This window comes from Phocoena phocoena, chromosome 14, assembly GCF_963924675.1.
Source record: "Phocoena phocoena chromosome 14, mPhoPho1.1, whole genome shotgun sequence".
In the NCBI taxonomy this organism is placed as follows: domain Eukaryota; kingdom Metazoa; phylum Chordata; class Mammalia; order Artiodactyla; family Phocoenidae; genus Phocoena; species Phocoena phocoena.
In genome coordinates, this window is record NC_089232.1 from 4,566,619 (window position 1) to 4,586,526 (window position 19,908).

The following is a 19,908-nucleotide window of genomic DNA, read 5'->3' on the forward strand; positions in this document are numbered from 1 at the left end:
ATGGCTCACGGGCCCAGCCGCTCCGCGGCATACGGGATCTTCCCGGACCGGGGAACGAACCCGTGTCGCCTGCAACGGCAGGCGGACTCTCAACCACTGCACCACCAGGGAAGCCCTCAAGGGGAATTACTGACCAATCATGTTTGTACCTCAATAAATTACATGAATGACACATTTAGTGAGTAACCCCTGGGGTGACTGACGTCTGTCTCTCACAGGGAATTCGTCTACAAAGCACAGCTAAGCACAGCTAAGAATGTGGAAGAGACTGCGAGTCGGTTCCCAGTCCTCTGAAGAATCTCCTTGCCTCTTAGAGAGTCACAATAGCTTCCCAAAACCACGAACAAACACAAAACTCAAGGGACTTCCCTGGAAGTCCAGTGGTTAAGACTTTGCCTTCCAATGTAGGGGGTGCGGGTTTGATCCCTGGTCAGGGAGCTAAGATCCCACATGTGGCCAAAAAACCAAACTATAAAAAACAAAAACAAAAAAACAGAAGCAATATTGTAACAAATTCAATAAAGACTTTAAGAATGGTCCACATCAAAAAAATAAAAATAAACAAGAACAAAACTCAATTGCTCTCTTCAGAACTCTGAACATCCTTCTTTCACAGTAATCGGAACATGGACTCTGGAAAAACCCAACACAATCCTGTGGACCGTGACATTACTTGCTTTGGAGCAAAGGGCTATGAGATCCCTGGAGGTCCCTGCCGGGTCTGTGCTCAGCTGACCATCGGGACCCAATGGCTGAGGCCTCTTCCTCACTCTCCTCCCCAGATTCGAAGTCCTCATCTACTGCGTGAAAGAGCGGTTTGGGCCTCAAAACCACCCTTCTGCCCCCGCCCAGTTGTTCTTCTTGGGTCCTATTTCTTTGATAGCCCAAGTGGGCTGGCTTCCCTCCTCTGTGTAAGTTCTTCATCGGGATTATTTCTTGTGTCTGTCGTCCTTCCTGAAGTGACCCCATTGGAGAGTGTGTGTTGAACATGATGGAGGGGACTTCTGCGTCACTGCCGTCGTGATCTGGGAAAGGATAATTGAAGGAGGAAAGAAGAGGACTTAAGATCAGAGAGTGGAGACTTCATATCCAGGCGAGAGAACTCAGAGGGAAGCAGAGTCCTCCTGCTGTTCCAGCTCCTACACTCACTCACCTTTCTCATCAGCATGGTTTTCCCTTTCCGAGGTTGCTACCCCAAGGTGGGGTGGAGTAGAAGCTATAGACGTGTTGTGAGAAATAAACAGAAATGCACGGAAACCTGTGCATCCGGCTGGTCCCTCCCAGGGAAATGAGGGAGTGTTTCTCACAAAATCAGATCCATTAGCCATAAAGCACAAAAAGGTGCTTTGTGTTGTCAAAGACCAACGCTAAACTGAAGGTTCCAAGGTACTATGATATGAAAAGGGTGGATTTTATCTAGGTTTGTTTGTGGTTTTTTGGTTTGTTTTGGTTTTTTCACTTTTTAACTCTAGGTTTGTTTTTTAATCGGTGGCTACCAGAATTCATTAAATCTGAGTTTCATCCTTTTGACCTTGAGATAGCTAATCTTAGAGAAACAGGGATGGGACAGGACCACAGCAGAGTCACGAGTAGCAAAACAGCCGTGATGCCTTCCTTTCAGAGGACGTGAGGTGTGCACAGGGTGCGTCTGGCCCACGACGGCAACGAGAAGGATGGGAACGTCCACTTACTGAGAACTTACTCTGTGCTGTCACGGTGCTGATCTCGTTACATGTTATGCCATTTAATCCTCACAGCAGCACTCTGAGAGGAGGAAAATTGTGAGCCTCACCTCGCAGGTGGGGAGGCTGAGGTTTTTAAGAGGTTAAGTGACTTTCAGTACCACACAGTGAGGATGGGGCTGCAGTTTGAGCAGAGCCTGTCTGAGAAGCTGGCATCTGCTCCTCCCCAGGCTGTCCCTGTCTCCTTTATAAAAGCTGTGTGTGGGTCAGGAAAGCTCCATCAAGAGTGCAGGGCAGCCGTTGGGTACCTATGTCATGTCCCCTCCAGATACCTAAACCACGTCCGGGACGTCGTCTTTCCCTCCTTCACTGTGCACATGCCTTCAAGGGAGGATTTTTCAGAAATCTCATTTCTTCTCATTTCTTCAAGTTCTCACCTTATACATGTATTTTCCCTTTAAATATTCTCCAGAAAACTTAGGTACTTTAAGACATCTATATTTAAATCTAAAATAGGGTTCTTTCTCCCACTCTCTACTTCCTTCTAAAAAACAAAACAAAAACTTCACAGCTAGAACTAATATGTACACAGGTTTATACTTGACAAAATGTGTTTGGAATGTGGGACATCAGAAAAACTTCAAATATCCTGTTCAATTCTATTTTTCCAAAACTGTGGCCAAATTGTCCTGAGAAGGTTGTCTGGAAGTTCAGGAGGGGGTGGGAGGTGGGAGGAGGGGAATCAGCTGCTTTGAATAAAGAAAAAAGTGAGTTAAAATATTTGGCCATTTTTTCAGGACTTCCCTTTAATTTGCGCTTTACGATCTGGTCTGGAACCAGAGTTCCTCTTGATGCTTTGGCGCTTGAAACGCTAAGAAAACAACAGCTGTTCCTTCTTCCCCCAAGAGCCGTTCCTTCCTCTGTCTCCCTTCAGCCCCCCTCCTGGTTTCCAACCATCCTTCTGAGCTAAGGTCCCCCTCAGAGGACAGATTCCAGCTGCATCTCCTGCCCACCTTCTGGTTACTGAAAAGTGGGGTCCTAGAACTAGGGAGAGGCTTGGGCAGGTGACTTGCAAGCTTCCACTCAACTTAAGTCACTAGATCCATCCAAAACGGGAAGAAGGAGTTGCTTGGAAAGTGGAAGGCAGAAGGGGGAAGGGTGGGGGCTCTCCTATCCTCCTCCAGGTTGGCGCCAGGCAGTGCAGTTCGAGGGAGAGATCAATGGAAACCTTTGCAGCAAAATCTGAGCGTCTGTTCCTCTACCTTCCACCTGGCTGAGAGCTCTAACCTCTGGACACGGGCACCGGGGGGTGGGTGAAGGAGAGACAGGGAAAGGGTTTCTGCTCAGGGCAGGGCTGAGCCTAACGCACACCTGATACCACAAAGGCTGTTTAGAGACCCAGACCTTGCCCTCCCCATGGTCTTGTTTTGTTTCGTTTTAACTGTGGTAAAATACATAAAACATAACATTTACCATTTAATGAATTTGAAGTGTACAGTTCTGTGGCATTAGATACATTCACATAGTAGGGCAACCATCACCACACTCCACCCACAGAAGTCGCTCACCTTCCCCAGTGCTCCTGGGTTCTAGGAGGGTTGTCCAGGCAGGACCTCTCTACTTACAACACCAAGGGAGCCCCAAAGGCAAAGGAGCTTGGAGGAATGTGTGGAGCCTGCAATCCAGCAGGGAGCACCCAGACATCTAGAGAAGGGGTGTCCTAACACGGGAGGACAAGGGGAGAGTGAAGAGGGACAGTGCTCTGCACGTCACAGCCTGGTTAGCTGCGGGGGACATCAGGGGGCTGCCTGATGGATGCTACACCTCCCTATACGTCCTCTCCTAGAGCCCCTCCAGCCATTCCCTGACCTTGTCCTTGTGCGTAAAGGCTTCAGATTTGGAGAGAAGGTGGATGCAAATAATTCTGCCCAGATACCCATGGAGGACTATCTCAGTCTAATCCTGATTATTATTATAATTCTTTAAAACTTAAGAATAACTGATAAAACAAGTCTCACTTTTCCTTCACAGATTTCCAGTTACCCACTGTTTCTCCTCACCTAATGAAATTTAGAACCAGTTGAGCACATTTGAAAGAAAAAAAAAATTCATTGGGACTAATATTTCATTCCACATCTAGATTAACTCATGTAGAACTGACATTTCTTTCTTTCTTTTTTTTTTTTTCCGGTACGCGGGCCGCTCACTGGCCTCTCCTGCGGAGCACAGGCTCCGAACGCGCATGCTCAGTGGCCATGGCTCACGGGCGCAGCCGCTCCGCGGCACGTGGCATCCTTCCGGACCGGGGCACGAACCCGTGACCCCTGCATCGGTAGGCGGACTGTCAACCACTGCGCCACCAGGGAAGCCCAGAACTGGCATTTCTAAAGTACCATCTTCTTTTCAAGAACACCCCTATCTACCCAAGTCAAGTCTTCTTCGATACCCCTCACTAGTAATAAAATCAATAATGGCTAATATTTCTTGCCCACTTACTTGGTTGCAGGCACTGTTCTAAGAGTCTTACCTGCACCAAATGGCTTCACTCAGGGCAACACTTTTGTATGTGGGAGGTACCAACATTCTCCTCTTTACAGAGAGGAAATGAAGCATGGAAAAGGAGAGTTTTATGTTGTCTTCATATAAGTCCTATATGTGTTTTCCTAGGATCTTATGATTTTTATTGAAAGCGTGAGTGAGATGCGTTTTAGGGCATCTATTGAAAGGATGCTTTGACCTATTAATCTGGTGAATAATGTAAATGCATTTTCCAAATGTTAAACAACCCCACCTCTGGGATAAGTCCTACTTTGTAAGGTGTAGTATTCTTTTACTATCCCGTTGCATGTTATTTATAACGTGTTTGTACATTAGTGCTCAGCTGAGGCTGCTGTGTGGTTATTTTTTGCTACCGTAGCTTGTGATATTGACATTCATCTCAAGAAGTGACTGTGAGGCTTTCCTGTTCTCTATCACTCAAGCAACATAAATAGCACCAGCTGCTTGTACCAGGAAGAGTTTTAAAAATTAATCTATCATACACCCTATGCTTGGTGTTCTTTTGTTTTGTTTGCTTTTGTTTGTATTATAGTTCTCTTTAACATAAAATAATACTACTTAGAAGAGTGTGACGTAGGAATAGGTGACTAGATCGATGAAACAGAATTAAGTGTCCGAACTCTCTAGTTTAGGGGTAAATGACTAGCACAACAAAAGTGGAAAAGAAGGTGCTGGTGCAGGAGCATGGCCATTTGAAAACAATTTGAAATGTGTCTCTGTCTTAACCTACACAAAGATAAATATCTTTATTATCAAAATAACTATTAGCCATTTGGCTTGAAATTGAAAAAATTAAACTATGAAAGTTCTAGATTTTAAATTACTTGGTGAATCATTTTTCTAATGCTTCTGTGGAAGATTGAGCCGATTTGGTGAATCAGAATGCAAGAATTTGAAGACAAGTATATCTAAAAACTAAATGATAAATGTGAAACTTTAGGAACAATTATTGGCAGCAAATATGAAACAGTGGGTGATATTCGTGTTATACGGTGTTCTTCAAATTCGTTTTAAGGAAAAAAAAGCAGAAAAAATGGGCAACGGCAGAAACAAAAACTTCCTCGAAAGAAATATGGTTGCCTCTAAAAATATGAAAAGATGTTCAACCTCACTGAAAATCAAAAAGACTCAGATGAGAATTAACTGTGTTATATAGATTTTATCCTGTCATATAGTAGACTACTCAAACGTTAACTCAGAATAGCCCAGTGATGCTGAAAACGTTCAGAAATCACCTTTCTCACACTGTTGATCTGAAGGTAAATTTAAATACACGTAATTTTTTATCTAAAAATTTTGCTTCCAGGAATATATACTAAGGGAGTAGTTGGTTATTTGAGCAAACATCAATCACAAGTAATCCAAAGAAATTATTAGATATCTTTGCTTATATTCATTAAATATTGGAGGCATCTTAAATATTTGTTACTAAGGATTTTGCTAAATAAGCTAGGGGGCTTTCATATAATTGACTATTATTAAGTCATGAAATGATTACTAGGTTCATATCTATTGATACTAAAATATGTCCACAACATATGGTTGAGTGAACTAGATAATTTACAAATATTGAAAAACAATGACTGTATTATGAGTTTATGTATAATACCTTGCTGTGTGTTTGTGATTTTTTTGTTTGTTTGTTTGTATCAGGTCCAGGTAGGGTAGAGATCAGGATGATACAGATAGAATTATAGAAGGATGCTTACCAAAATGTTCTATAGTGATTATCTTGGGTGTTGGAGTTTCGAGTGCTTTAAAATTTTTTTTTATGCTTTTCTCCACTGGCTGACTTTGATTTTATATCAGAAAAAAATAAAGTTTCATTGTAAGGAATAATTATATTCCCTCTTCAAAGATTTAATTCTCAAATCCTATGTGTTTAGTTTATTCAAATTTCCAATGTGATTCCAAGTCTTAAAAATTTAGGAATATTAAACTAGAGAACATGGCATATCATATATATTGTACACCACTTTATGCTAATAGAAAATCATTTTATATACACGTTTAAAAAATAATAGCTTTTATGAGCACAATAGCCAGTTTCAATAACTCTAAGGATTCTATTTAAGTAATAGGTATTGAATGGGAAACATCCAATCAGTAAATTTGGTGAAGTTATTTTAGTAAAATTTAGCCAACTTTGGAGAATTCTGCTAATTTATAAAACACAGGAGAATCCCACCACTTCAAAGAAGTGCCCGTTTTATGTTTCCCTAAGACAGGGGTCAGCAATTGATGACCCCCAGGTGTATCCCTCTGATGCATCTTTTGGTATGGCCCCTGAGCTAAGAATGGTTGTTACACTTTTAAATGGCTGAAAAAAATTTTTTTAAAGAATATTTCCTGTTAAGTAAAAATTATATGAATTTCAAATTTCAGTGTTCATCACTATAGTTCTGAATTCAACTAATAAAACACCTGTGTCCTCTTTTTCTTGTCATATATGTACTTACATAATATTCTTGATTTTGCCTTTTGGCCCACGAGCCTGAAACAGTTTACCACCTGAACCTTTCCAGAAAAGAGAAGCGGCCAGGGATGCAGGTTACCTGTGAACTCAGCTACCCTCACATCTCTGCCTGCTGGCTGAGGAGGGCTATAAGGACAGGAGAGGTAGCGGACATTTTTGGTACCAGCCTGTGGGTAACAAGGAGAAACAAAAAGCAGAGTTAGCCACGCAACTGACAGCTTCACACGACAAAGTGAGAGATGCAGACCCACTCTGGAGCATCGTGTTTGGATCACTGCCTTTCAGTTACTTCAGTTTAAGGACAACAAAATGTCTCCGCCTTCAGTATGTGTCCTTTCCCTCTCATGATAAAATAGACCGTGATAAACCTCTCAAAGTTTCTCCTGCAGCCCCACTGACATTAGGGTAGAGATTAGGGGCTACTTCAGACCCAACCTCCATTCAGAGTCCCAGTAAGATTGCTTGGATATGGCCTCAGATGGAGCAGTTCAGATGTACAGTGGTTGCCATGAAGATAGGGTCCAAGAGACGTGGGGAGAACAAATTCCTCCCTGTATCTCCCTGGGGGAGGAGTAAGCTTCCTAGAGCCAGGGTCCCCATCCACGGACGGTCCCCTGGAATGTCCAGTCCCTGGCCACCGTGGGAGCTAGTCTAGCCTCACAGCCCAGGGAGTGTGTTCCAGTCACTGACCCATCCTGGAGGGCAGTCTGCTGCCACATACCCTGTGGACCGATGCTTTGGGCTCCAAAGGGCCCAGGCCCAGAGAAGGGGGTGTCTGGTGTCCTGTACCCCCTTAGTTTTGTCTTTTTCTGTCAACGAGGTAGTGGTTTTGTTTGTTTGTTTAAATACTGAGGTAGTCACCTGACAAGGCCCTGCTCCGGGCCGGCCCAGCTCAGGTGAGTCAGTGTCTCCGCCTTACCGGCTTTCCCCAGGGCAGGCTGTGGCCTTTCCTCGCGCTCTCCCTGAAGGTGTTCTGGTGGCGTATCAGAATTTCTTTCGCCTGCTTCTCACTCGTCTGGGGTTTGAGGTTGTATTTGTTGTAGGACAGGGTCTGTAGAAAGAAGGGGATGTCAAACATGTACAGACATCTCAGCACAACTTCCAGCCTCAGGAGACCATGGAAAAACCAAGAACAAAGACTAGTAGAGCAAGCAAGGTGGTGCTCAGGTCCTCTGAGCACTTGCCTCAATTACACAGGCACAAGCTGTGGCCCCGGAGGAAAGGTCTGTGCTCGGGGCTAGCGCATCAGGACCAAGTTGCGGTGGGAGCCTTGCCTCTGGCTCACAGGCTAGTGCCCCCCAGCTGCGCTGTCCCCTGTGACCCTCCCACAGTGATCACCCCCGAGGTACCCACAGACTTCGGTGCCCCCCCAGCCAACATACACTCTCTTTCCCAGGTCACGTTTGTTATGCTAGGCCAGCGGTTACTGAGTCTTTAGGGAATTTAAAAACGACTTTGGCAATTTCTAGATGGTTGCTATTTTAAAATGTTGCCAATCAAAGATACGCACAAAAAAATCAGCCCATTAGTATCACCATCATCCGTTCAAAAAGGAAAAAGTCTTTTAACCAAAGTAGTAGGACGGGCATGATCTTCGATACAGAACAGTTTTTCAAATTGAATCAGTTTAGTTTTATGAAAAATGTCTTCCTTATCTTCACAGAGGCCAGTGAAAATTTGTCCTGAACCGCAGACCAGCATGGTCCTCAGATGTTTACGAAGTGCTTAATGGGAATCTCTTTCACCCAAACTAGAGGACTACAGATGTCACCTTTCGTGACAAGCCTCAAAACTGTAGACTTCCCACTAGCAACAAAGCAGACAGACAGTTGTCCTGGATTGCACCTTTGGTTTTTCCTTCAAGAGAGCAAGAGGACCATGGCAGAGGAGAGGAGCCATAAGAAGTACGTAAAGACAGGATGATAGGGCTTCCCTGGTGGCGCAGTGGTTGAGAGTCCACCTGCCGATGCAGGGGACGCGGGTTCGTGTCCCGGTCCGGGAAGATCCCACATGCCGCGGAGCGGCTGGGCCCGTGAGCCATGGCCGCTGGGCCTGTGCGTCCGGAGCCTGTGCTCTGCAACCAGAGAGGCCACAACAGTGAGAGGCCCACGTACCGCAAAAAAAAAAAAAAGACAGGATGATAACCAACCAAGACCTACTGTGTAGCACAGGGAACTCTGCTCAATACTCTGTAATAACCTAAGTGGGAAGAGAATTTGAGAAAGAACAGATATTGTATATGTATAACTGAATCACTTTGCTGTACACCTTTGTCAATCAACAACACTGTTAATCAACTATACTCCAATATAAAATAAAATTTTTTTTTAAATAAGAAAAATAAAGGAGGCTTTAAGGAAAAAAAACGTGGCTAATCCGAATTGTAATGTGCTGTAAGAATAAGCTATACACTGATTTTGAAGACATTAATTTAAAAGAAAAGAGTATAAAGTATCTCATTGGTAATTTTTAAAACTTATGATGTGTTGAAATAATATTTTTGATATAGTGGTTTAAATAAAATATATAATAAAATTTTTTTTTAAAGGTTAGGATGAGAAAGGAAAGACAGAAAGGGTAGGACTGGTGAGTCTCATTCTCCCAAGTAATAAAAGAGGAAGCAAAAGCCATCTCAGGGGTGGAGTCCCCCTCTGTTTACTATGTACATTCTCCCCGTGGGAGTTTTTATCACCTACTGGCTCTACGTGATCAACAAGGAAGGGAGATCCTGCACAGCTTAGAAGGGAGAAACCTGGAGGTCAGTCTGAGTAGGCACTGATAAAAGAAGAAGAAAGGTGATTATTTAGGAACCTGATAAAAAAGAGAGAATGGACGGTTAGCCTCATTTTTGGGTGGCCTGGAGTTCCAGAATCTCTCTCTCTATTTCTGGACTTTCCCTAAACTCAACCTCCACCACCACGGGGCAAGTCTGAGTACCAGGCACCCTCTGGACTCCAGCCCTCACTAAGCTGGCCAGCATTCTTCAAACCAGGAAGCTCTTAACTACTTATCTAAGGTGGAATGCGATAGTCTTGCTGAAACAGTTTCACCTGGAATGATTTGAAAGCTGCTGAATGTACTCGAAGCGTGCTATGAGTGTTGCTGACCTGGGTTCCTCCAGCAGGTGCAGGGCCTTTTTGCTGACACATTCCCCTTCATCACTGACCTTCTCGGAACAGCAGCCAGAAAACATTCCCTTGCCCTGGATCATGTAATTCTGAAGTCATGGAAAGAGCTGTGGGTGGGTAGTTGGCAGACCTGGGTTCTTAACGCAGATTCGTTTTGAGATCTTAAACAAGTCAGAAAAACAACTCCTCTGACCTCAGCATCTTCTACTTGAGAAGATGAGTTTTGACCAGATGAGTTTTTGGAGTCCCATGACCTGGTCACCAAAACCGAGGCCCTCACAGTTAACTCACTTATAACCCTAGTCAACAATTGGGATGTTCCATTGAATCCTCAAACTTAAAGAACTCCTAATTAGAGGACACAAATGAAAATACTGTTTGATTAAATCAAAGTTTCAGGAGGATTCACTTACTGTCCCTGAAATGTTCTTGCTGTGAACTTTGGGCCAGGTCCCAAGTGCTAGTATAGCCTCCATACCCTTTTCCAAAATTGAAAAATACTATGCCTGGCATGTCTCCTTTTTGTGGATGTGTGTGTGTGTGTGTGTGTATATATATATATTTTTTTGGCCTAGCGGCATGTGGGACCTTAGTTCCGGACCAGGGATCGAACCCATGACCCCTGCAGTGGAAGCTTGGAATCTTAACCACTGGACCATCAGGGAAGTCCCTGAAATGTCTCCTTTTTTATCTTAGGCTTTCAGCAATGTGGTTTCGCTATTCTAATCTAAACCATCTCAGTTTTCTAAGCTCTATTACAGTCAACCACGCTGAGACAACTCCACCATCACAGGCATCCTGGGGCCATCTTTCTTCCGTGGTGGATGAGTGTCACTGCTTTTCTGTCTCTGGAGGGGGAGGGAGCCCTGCTGGTTCTGGAAAACTCTGGGGCTGCAGGGCTAGGGCAGCCTGACCCCTAGGGCCTGCAACTGGATTTGCATTTCTCTTTATACCATGGGTGCCAATTTTGCTGCAGAAACATAACAATTAACTTTCTGTTCTCCAAACTAAGCAGAGAGAAATTGTTCATCAAGAAGACTGCTTTGGAGAGAATAACATGAACAAGAACTGATTCCTGGAGGACTGGATCCCAGGACAGGAAACAGGGACACGTCTTATACACACCCTCTGTCGAACTTGGTACATGTTGTGTGTCAGAATGTCCCTCATGGACTCCACATCTTCAGGGGAGAGTCTTTTGGTTTCTTGTATCCTCTGGGCCCTGGAAACATCATTGGAGGGAAGCCAAGCATTATTCTTCCATCTTGGCAAGGGGACCACAAAAGCATGAATTTACTTTCAGGAGTTCTAATTGATAAACATAAAGGTTATGTTTTTAACATAACTTTTCCTGTTGTTTTAGTAAATTCATATGAAATGTCAGCGTGTGTGTCTTGACTTACATTTTGAACATGTGGCTTCTTTGCCTATAGCTTGTATATGGGAATTTCTCTAACCCATTTTTAAAAAGGAGTTTAAAGTCATGACAAACCAGTTACTTTTTCCCTCCGTATCTATTAGGAACAGACACGTTTGTAAAAAACAATAAAAATCAATGATTAGGAAATACATTTTTGGAAAGGATACCACAAAGGGCAAACCAAATGTTTCACTGTTAGATTCAACAGAAATAAGATTATTCCTTCAAGGTTCACGGACAACACCATGTAGTAACCACATTTTGAATAGCAGTAATCTATGCGGTACTAAATTTTTACGAGTACCTTTATAAGTACATTTATCTTGGAATTGTCCCTTTAGGGACTTTATCTCTGGTTAAAGAATAATGGTAAGAAACTAAAATCATATCTTACGAGGAGAATTAGACCATTGCCACCATGAAAATCAGGCCAGCTCAGAGACACTGGATCCTCTGAGATTCTAGAAGCGGTTGACTTCTTTCAGCCTTCTTCACCATAAGCACCCCTCCCTCCCCGCCCCCCCCCCAAAATAAGGGCTCAAAAGCCAAGTCACGGCCAGGTTAGCAGTCAATGAACATTTGTCCTCCGAGGATTTCAGTCATGACATCGCTATGTGCAGAATTCTCATGTGACACACATCTTTGATTTCAATCACTTCGGTCTAGTGGTGGTAATTTCTAAAAACTTATTGTATGAATAATATACGCTCCCTGTAGAACATAGGAACAACAAAAAAAGGAGAACTAAAGAAAATTAAACCCATCTTTCAGTACCATTACCTCCCTTGACATATTGGTATAAACCCTTACAGAGCTGTGATGCTTTTTCTTTTCTGGCTGCAGCTTTTTGAAAAGCACACGTGTGCTGATGTGCTGTTACCTGCTTGCACAGGTCTTAGGATAACTGACCACAGAGACAAGAAGTTATTGGTTTCAAGACAGGCCACTTTTTAAGTCCCTTTCCCCAAACATTAGTAGCGATATCGTCATAAATAGCAAAGGATATTTTTGTAAGTAATGCACAATGGGTAAAAGATTTTTAAGGGCTTGGATACTGGATATCACAGGACGCCAGCATTTACTTAGCAATGCGATTTGTCGACTGACTAATGCCCTTCCTACAAAATCACTGAAACCAGTTTCCATATCGCGGAGCTGCAAACGTCAACACCATTGATATTCAGTTACCACCCTTGGTGATTTAAACATTATTATCAGGGCATTTCAACCTAACTGTTTAAATGTCCTCCAAATAAAATTTATTCTGATTTAGATACACCCACGCACTCCCACAATCTGAACACATTCCTTTATTATGGTGGAAGGAATCTATTGCTAAACAGAAACAACAGCTAATCAAATAGTTCCACGTTGTGTGTTCATAATAAAATGACCAAATAGGAAAAAACTATGGGTAAAGGAAATAGTAAAGTTAAACCTGAGATAGGAAACCTAACTTGGCATTCTCCCCAGTTTATAATGAACCACTCTGGGAAGGACCAGACTCAGTTCAAGCCCATTTAGCCTGCTGGCTGGATGGGCAGTACAGGGTTCCCCGCAGCATTGCCTCGTATTTATTCACACTGAGAAGCTGCAGCTATAGAATCAGAAAGATGAATGATTGATTCGGGCAATCACTGATGTATGGACTTTCCTACCTGCTACTTTGTTAGCAAAATCACTCCTGAAATGATATCATGAGTACAGGAAAGATACAATCCTCAGAAAAACTGAATGCTAGTAATCTCCAGGGCAAAAAAGTAAAATTATAAAGTGCAAGTCTCGTCACTGGAACAAGATATAAAAGAAGCCTCTATTACCTTAAATAAAAGACCACTGGTAATTTCATGGCCATTGAAATCAAACTGGGGAAATCTGAATCTAAATGTATTTGAATAAAAAGCTCACATTTTCCTTAACTTTTAAAAAAAAATCAGATGCTATAATGCTGTAAAAAGAGGTTTCAGTTCTAAACACAGCAATAGAGATGTGAAATCTAGTAGATGTTATCTTCATGCCATAAGACGAAGTCCCAAAAGATCAACTATTTATTTCCTGATTTATTTGGAAGAATCCATCCTCTTTTAGTAGCTTTATACATGAAATCCAGGGAAATGTATGTTGACTGAAGGATGTGCCCACTAAGTAAACAATGGTACTAACAGCTCTTCTGTGTATGTGGTTGCCTTGTGTCTTCTTAGAAAGGTCACTAAGGTGACCAACACTGAGAACGAGTGAAGAATGCAGAGCTGTGGGCCCGGCTCCCTACAAGGCAACGTTCCATCATGGAAGTGAACGTGGCATCAGAATCTTCGTACTAGTGTCTTTGGTGTCAGAATGCATGACTGTGAACTTATACCTGTCATTATGTGATCAATTTAAAAGTTCTTCAACTGCAATAAATTAATTTGTGCTTTTTAATAAATGACATTGTAACTATTTGGGAATTTCTAAAGACAATATCTTGAAGTCGCACAGCTTAGTGTGTTATGCCTATACATTTACTATAAATATTTTTTATCTTTCACTTTCTTCTTTTTTAACATCTTTATTATAAATATTTTAATATCTCTTCTCTTTAATAGTAACCAAATATTTTTTAATCGGCTTGAGCCTCTACCCACTGATGTTTCTAAGAACTTCCTACTCATGGGTAAAGCAAGGTGCCTCAGAGTTAGAATAATAATCCAAGTCCATAGTCTATTTATTCCATAGGGTTGTTTTGAGAGTCAAATAAAATAATGTATGTAAAAGTCAAGGAATTCCCTAGAATCAGCAGTGTCTGCCGTGTGCCACAGACAGCTTCTAGGGGTAGTGTTCTCCTGAAGGTCACAGAGTTTGGAAATCTAAACCTCTTGTAGAACAATTGCTTAAACTTCTAAAGAAAAAAAATATATGTGCGTTTTGTTGTTATCCTTTCATACGGAGTCACAAAAAGTGAGCTGAGTACACACTTCTTTTTCCTATTATTGTATGAAGGTTTGTTTTTTAAGAAATTACTGCTTTGATCTTAGGAGAGGAATTCCTTTTTGCTTGACGTCCTACAGATTTCTGATGAGATCAAATGAATGCAACTTAAATACTAAACTTGTAGTAAATATCGGTTTAAAAAATCTCCTCTCCCACCTCGGTTAACTAACCGGTTTGGGCTATAGGGGGAAAAAATGTCTCCAACCTAGAAGGCTCTCTTACCAATCTTGAGTCAATGTCTGAAAAATAATTGACTCAACACAAGGGCATCCTCTAAATGAAACCAGCTTAAAAATTGCCTTGAGGTTAGGAACTGGGAAACCTGCTTATGACCAGTGCAACGTAATGTACAGAGATTCGAAATATATTTTAGCACATGAGAGACTGATTCTCATTTGAGATAAGTGCCCCTACATTCCTAGACCAAGTGCTTACATCACTAGTGAGCAGGAGGTTGAGGAAGTTCCTCAGGGTCTAAACTGCCTGCATCCGTCCGGGTCCAGCCCTCCTGCTGAGCGTTGAGTTAATTCTCTTCCATCCTTCAGTGAGCAGGTCAAATGCCTGGGGACCAGATGAGGTTCCCTCTCACCCTCTCACAGCTCCCTGGGCTTTATGATCGTATGTTTGTGTGCCCTGTTTTATTACTATCGAGACTCTGCTCCAGGGGTGCGCTCCCTGAGGGCAGGGACCGTCTGCTTCCACAGGCCGTGGCACATAACAGGTGCCCTAGTACTCCCCTTCGCTAAGGGGATGCCCCAAAGTTCAGGAATCAAGTGAAGTAGGATTTGAAGGCAATGTTGTAGAAAATAAAAGAATGCAAAATTATCCATGATGAGTGATATATCAACATTTTAAATAAAGACGAGATCAGTATCCCCGATTATTTCTTCTGCCTCAGGCTCTCATATGGCTCGGCACGGTGTTGCCAATAAACATTTGTTAGCACATTCCCATTTTAGGACCAGAAATTTCCTTAAAGCCATGTAGTGGGCAGCACGCCAACCAACCAACCAACCACGAAAACAGGCTCGCTGAGAAATACGGCAGAAAACTTTCTGTTTATACAAAGGTGCCCTCAGGGACGCTCCTGGAAATGTTCCCCACGTAAAAAAGGTGACGGTGTTTCTGATTCATTGGCAAGCAAGGGATGAGAAGTAACACTCAGGTGTTAATGACAATTTCATTGCTATCTATTCTTAGCTCGTCTCTCAACTTGCTTTTCAAAGGTGAGGATGTGGGGAGATAATTGAAACTCATTATCTTCTGAGGATGTCAGGATGGAGGGGCTGGTGTTCCTTAGGCTAAATACACGTTCTGACTAATTTCCCCAATTCGTAAACCATTTCTTGGGAGAAAACTGGGCATCTTTAGGGAGGGGGTGAATTCATTCTTATGACATTCAAGGAGTTCTCGGTAAATGTCAGAGACTTAAAGCAGCTTTAAAAAATGTCTAACCAGCTCTTGGGACAACTGGTTTCCAGATGCTCCAACTGGAGCACCAGGCTTCACAGGGCATCATCCTGTAATGATGGGGTATGTATCAGTCTTACCCCACCCTCTGTTCCACTGGTAGCCAGTTCCCTCCTTGCTCCTGTTCACAGCTGGTCTCACACAGACGCGGCATTCTCCCAACTGCACACAGATCTTTGCCTGAGACACAATTACAAACACGGCCTTCTCTTTAAGTACCTCACCAATCGCCGCACCTCTTGCTCCTATACCACTCATGCCCAAATCCAAGTTAGCATCCTAGGATGCCGACCTGGTCTCTCCTCATGGAAGACAGGAAGAGAGATGGCTTGTGGGACAAAGACAACAGCAAGATTAGCAGAAGCAAATGAGCACGGGTTAGAGGGTAGACATGTCTGAACAGGAGGACTTGTAACATATGCTAAAGATCTTCTATAAATTAATTTGCCTCGCCCTCCCAAAGAAAGATGTCAAAAAACTCTCATCTTTTTGCTAGAAAGTAATTTTCAGAAACTAGGTGAAACGGATCGAGCATGGACCAAGCTATAAGATGCCAAGACTTAGATCTTATTTCTTCCATTTTTCCTTTGTCATATCTCTGCCTCTTCACTCCTAATAGTACCTTTAAATGGAACAATGAGTTAGTGCCCCTTGTAATTCTGACATTGAAAGTCTAGATCGAGGGCAGATGTCACTTACTGATGGGGCATGGAAAAGGCTGTAGAACTTAGTAGCCCGGTCTCTGCCATCTCAATAGCTTGTTTCATTTCCAGCTTCTTGTACAAAGAAACGATGCTCGATTTTGGCAGGTTCTCTCGGATTAGGATTTTCCGTAAATACTTATGATCAAACTTCTTAAACCTAAAAACGGAAACCAACAGTTTGGAAAACTTCAATCTCTGTATGTGTTCTGTAAGTATATACTTTTTCTAGAAACAAACTACACTTAACTTTATTCTGAAAAACACCACGACAGTGCCTGGAACACATGTGACTTTGAACACATTTTTAAAAAAAATAATCATAGCATTTATACATTTTTTTAAATAAAGAAAGAATGGCCTAGGGACCTGAATACATTGAAAATCAACCAAACAAAAGGAAGGGACAAGCTGTAATCAGGGTTGCTCATCTTTAAAATCAGACTAGGGGCTTCCCTGGTGGTCCAGTGGTAAAGAATCCGCCTTCCAATGCAGGAGACATGGGTCTGATCCCTGGTCAGGGAACTAACTTCCCACGTGCCGCGGGTCAACTAAGCCCGCGGGCCACAACTACCGAGCCTGCGTGCCGCAAACTACAGAGCCAAGGCGCTCTGGAACCCACACGCCACAACTAGAGAGAGAAAATCCACATGCTACAACTAGAGAGAAGCCCGCACGCCACAACTAGAGAGAGAAAACCTGCACACCACAACTAGAGAGAAGCCCATGCTGCAGCGAAAGATCCCGCGTGCTGCAACTAAGACCCGATGCAGCCAAAAGTAAATAAATAAATAAGTTTAAAATAAATAAATAAAATAAAATGAGACGAATAGTGATAACACAGGAGAGTTAAGGAGATCATGTGAAAGATAATTCCTCTCTTTCTAATCCAGCTTCCTTATGGCTGTTGTAGTTTGCCTTCCAAAAGTCAAGTATGGCCATGCCACTCTCTTATTTAATAGCATTTTTTTTTTTTTCGCGGCACGCAGGCCTCTCACTGTTGTGGCCTCTCCCGTTGCGGAGCACAGGCTCCAGATGCGCTGGCTTAGCGGCCACGGCTCACGGGCCCAGGCGCTCCGCGGCTTGTGGGATCTTCCCGGACCGCGGCATGAACCCGTGTCCCCTGCATCGGCAGGCGGACTCTCAACCACTGCGCCACCAGGGAAGCCCTTAATAGCCTTTTGGTATGAGTTTTAAAGGTCAAATAGAACTTTATAGTGTTAATGGCTGTAGAGAGCTCCTTAGCTCTGTACCATAAAAGCGTGTCCCTGTCTTTCCAGTCATGTCCTCCTTTTTTCTCACCTTTTTCCCAACTTGTCACTCTCCCATATCCAAACCATGACATGCTCTCCCTTGCCTTTGCAGATGGAAATACACTGCTGCTACCGTGGCTGCTTGGCAGGCTTTCCATTCTTCTTGGCCTGGAGAACTCATTTATTTTCCAAACCCACTCCCATTTCTGTATTGCTGTAGTTCTATGCATTTGCCTCTGTTATAACATGCGCCATATTGACCATAATCATTTGTTCAGGCTCTCTCTCTTCTCCCCCATCCCACCCCCAGGACCACACGTACTACAGTGTGAAGACCTAGAACACAGTGAGGGTGTCTTACTGCTCTTGACGCAGTTTAGAAAGTTAGGTATAGATTCGGCTAAATGGAAGAATATTTAATAATGCTTCGTTGGAATAACTATGGCATTTGATCTTTAAAAAAATCCATGGCCTAAATTCTAGATCAGTGGATAGTCACAGAATTTAAATTCTATTTTTACACTGTAAGGACCGCTAAAACAATGCTTCTTTCTACCTCATAAAAAAAAAGCCCACTCAGGAGACTTCTCTGGTGGTCCAGTGGTTAAGACTTCACCTTCTAATGCAGGGGGTACAGGTTTGATCCCTGGTCGGGGAGCTAAGATCCCACATGATCTTAGCCAGAAAACCAAAACATAAAACAGAAGCAATATTGTAACAAATTCAATGAAGACTTTAAAAAATGGTCCACATCAAATAATCTTAAAAAAAAAAATCCCACTCAAAAGCTCTCAGTTTCTGTGCCACCACCCTGCAAGAGCCTGAATTTTTAAGATCTAGTCTCTCTTGGCATCACCAACATCAATATGTTGGAAATGTCTACCATTTGGTTAATTGAACTACTGCTAACGCCAACGTCCTCCAAACAGCAGTGTAAAACTTCAAATATCTCGTCTTCCTCATCCTCAATAAACTCTCCTCAGGGCCACGTCATTAAGAAATATGTCTGTAGACTAAATCCAGAAGAGGATGAGTTCTGAAATGTGAGATGTGGTGGAGAAGAGGGCCCCCGGCATCCTTACAGAATTGTTATGCGGGAAGAGCCTCCCCCACGATGGAGGAATCTCTTCCCTAGGATCCCTGATGACTCGCCAACCCTCCTTTGCAGCCTCTTGAAGCCTGTCATTCCCTGGTTGTGCTTCTCGTATCACTGGGAAACTTGTCCTTGTTTTAAACTTAAATCTGGCATCTCTAATTTCCACCTGTCAGTTGTACAAGTTTCCTCTAAAGCAACCAAGCCCAAGTTCACTGCTTCCTCCACCTGGTAGCTCTCCATTTACCAGGATTTCTGCCTGCTTCCTGTATGGCATGGCTCCCAGGCCCTTTATCTTCCTGGCCACCTTCCTCAGGATTCCTTCTACTTTTATCTTATCCCATCTACCTAGTTTCCAGTGGAACCTTCTGAGGTTCCTCATGTCACATATATCCCTCCTCAGTGGTGAAACCTCTGCCTCCTTACTTGTCTCTCACTTGGTAGTGGCTCCACTGCCCACACACATCTTCAATTCCAGCCTTCAAGTGATCCATCAGCTGCCAAACCAAACACAGGAAAATGATTGCTGATGAAACGTTAACCCTACAAGACACACAAGGAGGATTAATACACCTTGGAAAACAAAGGGGGTTTTACTTTCCAGGAGCATACCCTCTTTTCTATCACTGTTCATGTAACTGACGCTTATAATGCCTTTCCCAGTAACACCACTTAGTTTCGTGATACAAAGCCTCTGTAGATAATTTCTTTAATAAAGCACATAACTTGCAATGAAAACAAGGTACCTGCTTTGCTTTGAATACTATTTTTCTAGAATGATCTAGGAAATTTCTCATTACTGAAATCAAATGGATATAAAGCCTAATAATTAACTTTTAATTCTTTTAATTTCATTGAGAAAGAAAAGAATATGCCAGTATCCAATTTATACGACTCCTGAAAATATAATTCTACAGGTATTCTATTATAATAGCAACATATAACAACAAAATTTATCTATATGCCTCAGTTTTTGTTTTGCTTTGTTTGTTTTTTCTTTTTCTTTTGGGCCGTGCCACATGGCTTGTGGGACCCTAGTTCCCCCACCAGGGACTGAACCTGCGCCCTCAGTAGCGAAAGCACAAAGTCCTAACCACTGGATCACCAGGGAATTCCCACGCCTCACTTTTTTTTTTTTTGCGGTACGCGGGCCTCT

General features: G+C 42.8%; 1 protein-coding gene across 1 annotated transcript in view; it reads right to left on the minus strand.

Annotated features, from left to right (window-relative positions):
- Window positions 1-669: 669 nt before the first annotated feature.
- The window catches only part of SLC9A4 (solute carrier family 9 member A4), a 57,518-nt gene continuing 38,279 nt past the window's right edge, over window positions 670-19,908 (minus strand). The window contains exons 7-12 of the mRNA XM_065891588.1: window positions 19,179-19,249; window positions 16,405-16,566; window positions 10,971-11,067; window positions 7,637-7,768; window positions 6,797-6,884; window positions 670-1,025 (exon numbers count right to left, since the gene is read on the minus strand). Of these exons, the coding sequence (XP_065747660.1) occupies window positions 670-1,025; window positions 6,797-6,884; window positions 7,637-7,768; window positions 10,971-11,067; window positions 16,405-16,566; window positions 19,179-19,249 (906 nt within the window). The remainder of the gene's footprint in view (window positions 1,026-6,796; window positions 6,885-7,636; window positions 7,769-10,970; window positions 11,068-16,404; window positions 16,567-19,178; window positions 19,250-19,908) is intronic.